Source organism: Dipteris shenzhenensis, chromosome 21, assembly GCF_047967505.1.
Source record: "Dipteris shenzhenensis isolate YYH24624 ecotype China chromosome 21, Dip_SZ_1.0, whole genome shotgun sequence".
Classification (NCBI taxonomy): domain Eukaryota; kingdom Viridiplantae; phylum Streptophyta; class Polypodiopsida; order Gleicheniales; family Dipteridaceae; genus Dipteris; species Dipteris shenzhenensis.
Genome location: NC_141616.1, coordinates 44,026,616 through 44,035,100, shown reverse-complemented (window position 1 = coordinate 44,035,100; position 8,485 = coordinate 44,026,616). Strand labels below are relative to the sequence as shown.

General features: G+C 43.0%; 1 protein-coding gene across 1 annotated transcript; it reads left to right on the top strand.

The window, feature by feature from the left end:
- Positions 1 to 854: 854 nt before the first annotated feature.
- On the top strand, positions 855 to 3,406 carry LOC147888908 (rab GTPase-activating protein 22-like). Its single transcript, XM_087392486.1, has 5 exons — positions 855 to 1,000; positions 1,199 to 1,325; positions 1,805 to 1,854; positions 2,045 to 2,098; positions 2,235 to 3,406. Exons 1-5 carry the CDS (start codon positions 885 to 887, stop codon positions 3,349 to 3,351), a joined length of 1,464 nt encoding a protein of 487 aa, XP_087248612.1. The 5' UTR covers positions 855 to 884; the 3' UTR covers positions 3,352 to 3,406.
- The last annotated feature ends 5,079 nt before the right edge of the window (positions 3,407 to 8,485 follow it).

Genomic DNA, 8,485 nt, shown 5'->3' with positions numbered 1-8,485 from the left:
GCCTCAGCTTAGACCTAGTCTCTAGTGGCCTTTACTCACACACTTAGACTAGCTGGGATAAGAATCCCCTTACAACCCACACCCTACTTTCTATGTACCTAGATTCTTTACTCTAGAATGAGGTGGTCGAGTTAACCACCTTCCTAACTCGTTGCTATTGATTGCTGGACTGCTCTCGTCAATTGGTCCAGTGGTGCTCGTTGGCTCTGTGTCCCTCCGTGGAGTTCGGAGGTACATTGTTTTGCTTAGTAGCAACGGCCAAAATTCGCACTGTTTGCTTGGATGGTCTCCTTCCGAGTTGGCACAACTTGAGTTGTAACCTGACTCCAGGTGTTAACCCGAGGGTTAACAATTAGAGTTTTTTCTCATCAAAGGTAACTACTTGCATTATCCTCTCTACATTTCCTACCTTTCTCTTATATTCTTTGCGGCTTTAATTCTCTTGTCTTAGGTCTTGTCATTGTTGGAGGGTTTGTAGGTGGAGTTGCAGATGGACACCTTGGTGGATCTTCCTCGAATGGACACCTTGGTGAAGTTGCGGATGGACACCTTGGTGGATCTTCCTCGAATTGTCCTTTGCCATCATAGATTAGGATAGCTTCCACCAATATTATATTTGAGAATCAACTAATTTGGTTGAGGAGAAACATTTTTACTTGCGCAGCAATAGAGCGTTTTATGAAACAGTAAAATCTTGCGAAGCCATGTGGCACATTCGAAGCCATTAGATCAACAGACCTATTATTAGCTACTTACAATAGTCCATATAGTTAGCCATATACTTAGGAGCTGGCCAAGCTATAATTGAGTTGCGAGTTAATATTGCAAGGGTCCTTCTTCTTCTTGTTCTGCTTGATGATGGTGGAGAGGAGGACCTTTAGCACATGATCGCCATGTGCTCCTCCGCCACCAGCTCCACCTCTGCCCCTTCCTCTCTCGTCTCCCTCACCTCCCTTTCTACCATCGCTGTTGCGGACGACACCATCCTCTACAGCCACAGGTCCTCCAATTGCTTTTCTGCACCTCACGATGGCCTTCGTTTGCCGCTTGCACTTCCGCAGCCGTCTTGTTTCACGAAGAGAATGACTTAGGGTTGGAAAATATGCTACTGGATTCTTGTAGTAGAGTTGGAACATGTGTTTGCCTCGTCATCTATCCATGGTACGATTGCAACACGTCGGACGTCTTTTTGTTGTAGATCGCACGTCAAGCGCCGAAAGAAGAAACGGTTTCCCTTGACGGACAAAGAATGGCGAGAGGTCTTCGACTCCGAAAATGGTTGCCTGATTGAGGAGTACAAATTTCTGAAAAAAATTCGTTTCGGGGTGAGTGTGCTTCTCCTTTCGCATCGCAAATTTAATTCTTCTACGACTCAATGAGCGATTCCTGCGCAGATCCGCGTATGCCGTATTAGTACTGCACTTAAATAAAATTTGGAAGGGTTGTCACTCGCATATATAATTAATTGTCTTCTATGAGGTTTTATATGTAGTCAAACGGACTTAGAACTTGGTAGCATCAAGGTCTACAAGCTCTGGGATATGGGTTTATGCTCTTCACGTTACATCCGTGTGCTCCGGGATGTTTCATCAAAAGCTTTTATGTGTGCCGTCTTAAAAGTTATGTGCTGGATTTTGGAACCATTTTGCCTACGGATGGATCTCTCGTTTGAGCTGCATATTTTTGGCTGGCGCAAGGAGAAAAGTGGATTGTATAGTGTCCATTTTAGTGGCTCTTTCAAAAGATTTACATTCTCTGCCTGTTTCGTTATCATCAATAATTTGTTCCTGTTTGTGGTCTGCAGGGGATTGAACCTAACATTAGGGCTGATGTTTGGCCTTTTCTCTTAGGCTTGTGAGTTTTCTACTTTAATTCTAATTTAATCTCTGAAACATGTTCACACTTTCACTTGTAGTCGTCTTATTTTTTTTTGAATTTGACCAAGCTGAATAGACTCTGGTCGAACCTTGTGATTTGCAATCATGTTGAATTCCTGGCTTTGTCATTGACTTTATGGGTAAAACAACATTTACTTCTTTCACAGTTATGAACTGGAAAGTACGGAGGCAGAACGAGAAGCAGAAAAATCTCGTAAAAGGTGTCTCTTAAAAGTACATTGGACTCTTCCCATTGAATTAGAGCTATACACGCTTCTGGGTTTTTTTCCCCTGCAGAGTGCATATGAGTTTTTGGGACTTCTTTTTGAACCCTGATGACTTAAATTTACTTGACAGGGATGTTTATGGAGGCCTTAAAAGACAGTGCAATCTTTCAAGGGAAAAGATCTATGAAGTGTCATGTGAGGATAAGAGAAGTGGATCTGTGAAAATCCATCCTGAAGGTTTAAGTTCTCCTTCCTCCAGAGTCCAAACTCAAGCTACAGAAAGCACGACCAAGCAGACACAAACAGACTTTGTTGTCTCAGGTTTCGTCAGGAACAGAGACAACATAGAAGAGGGCATCAAACGAGAGCTTGCAAGAACAGAGGAGGGGCAGCCAGCGAACAAGGGTGTCAAGTCAAGTATCGAGAACACCTGTGCGAAGGCTTCAGAAGACTTTATTACTTGGCAGCACATCATTCGGCTTGATGCAGTCCGGATGAATGCTGAGTGGATTCCTTACTCTCCAACCCAAGCTACTGTAAGTGGAAAGGTAGCTTGTGAACTTGCAATGAGCGTCGGCCTCAAAGGTGGTGAACATTTAGAACCTTGTAGACAACATCATGCAGCTCGTCTTGTGACTATTTTGGATACCTATGCCTTTTTTGATCCTGAGATAGGATACTGTCAAGGAATGAGCGACCTTCTTTCTCCCTTTGTGGCCCTTTTAGATGATGATTATCAAGCCTTTTGGTGTTTTTCCCAATTCATGAACACAGCTCGCCAAAATTTTCGTCTTGATGAGATGGGAATTCATCAGCAGCTCAATAAAGTCTCTAATATTCTCAGAGCAGGTGACCCCCATCTTTACAGTCACCTTGAGAGAATACATGCAGAGGACTGCACTTTTGTCTATCGGATGGTGATTGTCCTTTTGAGAAGAGAGCTTACCTTTGAGCAGACAGTTTCCTTGTGGGAAGTCATTTGGGCAGAAAAGAGGGCTGCAGAAATTGGACACTTAAAGAAGTCATGGAGAAAAGCTAGGAGGAAGACCCCCCCAACTGGCGACCTGCTTTTGTATGTAATAGCAGCTGCAGTTCGCCAGATCAAGAAAACAATAATTCAGACATGTAAAGGTATGGATGACATTCTTAGGGCGTGCAACAACATGGCAGGTCATTTGGATGTGTGGGCACTTTTGGATGATGCCCGGGAATTGGTGTCTTATGTCCATGGCCGCCTTTTGGATTGATTGTGCTAGCTTCTGTGGAGAAATTTATCTAAGTTTCACCCCCTGTTTACAAACAGCTACTTTCTCTTTTTGTCTTCTACATGCCAGGATGGCTATTGCTGTAGGCCTTTACGATGAAAGTTGAAGTAGTAAGATTCTTCTTCATGCATTCTGGATGATCATATTGTTTCTATGAGTTCTCAGGCTTAACGTCATACAAATAACCACTTTTCTACAACTTCTGAAATGCATGAGACTCAGATGTAGAATTTTACGGTACGATGGCTGGATGGACATAAGAGGCAAAAAAATGCCTACATAATAGACGTAAAATAGAGAGCCTTTGTGGCTAAGTATGGCTATATGCGAAGATAGGCAATCAGAAGACAGGCTGTATGTAGGCAGGCGTGATCATTCCGATGCTCACTGAATCAAAGTATAACGCCAGAATCGTTCTTGCTAAGGCTGTTATAACAATGAGTAACATGACCCGTCTATGACGGGCTAGAGACCTGCTCCGTTGGGTCTCAAGGTGAGGTCTTAAAATATCATTAATTGCAAGAAATACAATTTCACGTTTCAAGACTGAGGGGCAAAGCATTCACAAAAAACAACCCCACGCACGCGCACACTCATTGTATATATAATATTTCTCTCTGTGTGCTCTCTCCCTTTAGTGTCTTCCTCACATTCATACACACATGGACACTCATACATAGGGGACCCCCCCCCCTCTCCCTTTCTCTTTTCATGTATATTTGCAAACACGTACACGCACACATTCTTGGAATGGAGTAACATGATCCGTCTCCCCTTACCCCTCCCCTTGGCTTCCACTTGGAAAGTTGTTCCTAATAAGAAACTTGAAGTAAATATTGATGTCTTTGTATGTGTATATTTTCTTTTTAGCTTTTTTTCAAAAACATGCATAAAATATCTTTTCCAACTAAAAGCAATATGTAGGCTTAACTGAGATCTAATTCAAAGAATCCTAAAAAGAAATTAAATATTGAGATCCATAATAGAACCTAAAATGTTTTACTTGAAATTAAAGGAGAACTTTCACAAAAATTGTTTTAACGAATTGAGGGGATGAATGTCCAATTGTCAATAAAGCCACAATGAGGACAAAGACAATCACAAAGGGCAAGTCCAAAAAAAGTAGAGAGAGAGAGAGAGGTGGGGGGGGGGGGGGGAGGGGAGGGGAGGGGGGGGGGGGTTGTTATGCCTATAATTTATTATTGTCAAGAAAGCCACAATGAGGCCAAAGACACCCACAAAGAGAAAGTCCAAAAGAGAGAGAGAGAGATTTTCATTAAGCCCTTGGCATAATGTTACATCCTCTGTCCCCCTCTACTTTCTCTCCTCTCTTTCTAGCAACCTTGTCAACCCCTGCTCTCTACTCTCTCTCATAGCTTTAGAGTCCCCATACCTTACCTCTAGTCTCATCCCCTTCATGACCGTCCGCCTCCTTGCAATAGTTGCTCTTTCAACCCTCCTCACCTTGAATGTTGCACCTCTCCTCGCAACTACTCCCTCAATCCACTCACCTCCACTCTCCTCGTGGCTTCTCCCTCATCCCCTCACCTCCCCTCTTCTTGTGGCTACTCCCTCATCCCCTCTCTTTGTGCCAGCTCCCTCAACCCCTCACCTCCTCGTGTGGTTGCTCTCTGTACCCCACCGTTGCTCCACCTTGCCATCCCTTCTCCTTCTAGGATGCCCCCCTCACCTTCACTCCATGCCCGCACCTTTACTCCAGCACTCCTCCCCTTATCCTCTCCATGTAGCACGATGATGGCTCCCCTCAATCCCTCACCTTGGCTCACCTATTTATTATTACATCTAGTCGACTATTACCTTTTGAGTTTTCACAATTAGGCGATCAAGCCTTTATGATGTTGATCCGATTGTGCATCGGTAGAGCATTTAGATCCATACCAACGCAATGCATTTCTTTGCTTTAAGAACATCTATTCTGCATTAGCTTTACAATGTTGATTTGATTGCTCCCTATATTGGATAATCACATGAGGCTTCTCAGTTGAACTTTGTGCTGCAAATTTGAATAGAGTGGTGATGATTGGCGAAATCTTCGAGTGTGCATTTGTTGACGTTAAGTCCTTTTTCACAATTTCGCTCATGACCCTTGAATGCAGGATATGAGCCCAACTGATTCTGGTCCCCTTTTCGGCTACTTTGAGCAAGGCATATGAGTCGCGGCTCATTGTATTGGTTTTGACCAACAATTGCATTCTTTCCAAATACCATATTAACTGCTGCCTTCTCCCGCTGTCCTACACATTACTGACAACAAAATAATTTTTGGCCATCTTAGGCGACGGACCGAACTCTTGTTGCATCTCTTGATCAATATCCTTTTAATATGTTACTTCCTCCCTTATCAACGGTAATTGAAAAACTTCAGCAACGACTTCGGGGGTAACCATCAATATATCTGTCAACTTACCTCCCATTTTTTGGAAATACTCATAATGTTTGAGAGCATCGGCGGGTGAGGATTTCTAGGCTGCCCAGGACAATGTCGCATAGTGCAACAAGCTGATCTTTTTCAGCCACTTTTGGTTCTTCTACACGTCTAGAGATACTTTGCATCCGGGAAAGGTAGCTGTAATTATCTGCTTCTTGAGTGCTGGCTGTGGCGTCTCATAGTCTCTCTCTGTCTCTTCGTTTTCTATTGCCATGATGGTTTTCTCTACAGCAGGGCTCTGGCATGGGCTCTTTCATGCGGGGGTCATTGGCTTCTTCCTGGGAGCCATGTCCGAGTCAAGGAGGGTGGTAGAGATGAAGAGGTCGAGGGATGGCTGTTGAGGCTGAGAAGAGATCGGGGTTGTGGGTCGGGACTTACGTTTCGATGCCATATGTACCAGTTCATGTGGCATGGAGCTTGCTGGGACTGGCGTTTTCTGGTTGATCTTTGTTGAGCTTGCTTGTTGTCGACTGGTAGTCGGAGTTGGTGATTGGGGGAGAGTTGCATCGAGCTCCCATCGTTGGATTATGAGAGTCCTTGTGAGGATTGCGTTGGTGTCATGTGTAATTTCCATGATTGACTGCGTTGAGGCTGGAGCTTCGCATGAAAGTGGGGATTATCCACATAGTGTGGGCGATGAGGTCGTATGCTCGCATTCTGAGGCAAGAGTATGATGAATCTCTGGAATTGTGCGTCAGATGGGACAAAATTCCCTTAGCTATGGATAGTCAGTGGGCAATAGTTGGGGGTGCGAAAGGTTGACTTATTGGAGTCGGGGCGAAGTCGGATGCTTGGCGATGTGCACATCTTTAGTCAGAAGAGGGGCGGACGTGAGTCGGACCTCGTATGTGTCAATTGGACATGACACGTTGCCTTAGGGTTAATCAAACTTTGGTCGGACAGTAGATTGTGGTGGAGCACTGGTGGACACGAGTCGGATATATTCGACTGGGCCGGCTGTGCTGTTGGATGCTAGCCGAATTGTGCCTGTCCAAGTTGGAGGCTGGTCAAATGCTAGTCGGATTGCATTGTCCAGGGTGTCAGAGACTGCTGCTTTGATCAAATATGGCTTTTTTGTATGCTCCAGCTCTCCTGTGATGACATTATAATTAACCCCTTGTTTGCCAAGATAAAATAAAATTACCTGATTAGATATAGTTTGTTGCTTTGTAGTTGGTTTGAGTGTCCTACCGGGCGGCTGCCGCTTGATGTCGGAGCTGTTTTGTTAGGGTGATGGAGAGATGTCTGCTATTATTACTACTGCTTTTGCAGTAATCTTTGTTGTTGCTGCTACTGCTGCTTTGCATAGTGCTCTTTAGTTGCTGCTCTTGATTTCTTCCATTTGTCGGTGTGTAAAATAATTCTAATATTGCATTATTTTCTTCATTCGTCTCACTAGAGATAGTTCTTCTTTGATTTTCTGTAGACTGAACAATTTGAATCTCTTGAATCCTTGTAAGTGACTTTCTTCTGGTCCTTGTCTATGTGATATACATAGAGTTTGTACTTTGGAGATGCTTGGTACTTCAGTAACCTGAAATGTTGAAACAAAGTGAAAATATTATGTTGTATATATAGAATCAAGCAGAGAAACTGTATTTATTTTTGCCTCTGTTGTAGGATCTTTAATGTATGGTTTCAGTCTGAAGCCATTTACTGGCTTGTCAAATCTATTACCATGGAGATTTGAGAGAAGAAATGTCCCTTGTTCATATGCCTCAATTACCCTGAATGGACCATCATATCTCAGTTTGAATTTTCCTGGCATTTTTCCCAGTTTGGTATTGAACATCAACACTAAATCTCCCTTTTTGAAAAGCTTAAACTTTATGTTTCTATTTATCCATGCTGCTCTTCTTCTTTGAATAATGTTAACTATGTGAGAGCTTGTCAATCTATCCTCATCCAATTGTAAAATCTGCTCTAATCTTGCATTGATGGAGTCTTTTGGGGAAAGTTTGTTGTCAATTGCTACTTTGAGACTTCTTGCAATAAATTCCATGGGTACTGCTACCTCATATCCATACACAAGCCTAAAAGGTATCAATCCTGTGGCTACCTTGTGAGCTGTCCTTAGTGCCCAAAGTACTGAGTCTAAATGCTGATCCCAATCCTCTGGATGATCAGCAATGGGTCTTCTATAAACCTTTTTCATTAACTTGTTTGTACTCTCAGTGTGGGTAATATGCTGTAGACTTTTTGTGCAACATCATGTGCATTTTTGTCATCTTTTTTATTGTTTTGTTTATGAAATGGGTCCTATCATCAGATACAATCTCAATTGGAACACCAAATCTGGTAACAATATTATGGTAGAGAAAATGTGCAACTGTTCTAGCTTTACATGTTTTAAGTGCAATAGCCTCTACCCATTTTGTGCAATAATCAGTAGCACTAAGTATATATTGATTACCTGAATATTTTGCTGTAGGGTTGATTGGTCCAATAAAGTCCAATCCCCACTTTTGAAATGGACCCAATGGAAGGATGGGTTGGTGTGGCATCCTGTCACTATCCATTAGTCTATTATCTCTTTGGCAAGGTAGGCATGATTTGGCATATTTGTGGGCATTCTTTAACACTATGGGCCACCATAATCGAACTTGCAAAATTTTATTGCCTGTAATATATCCTGAGAAGTGACCTCCTGCTGTACCTCCATGTGCT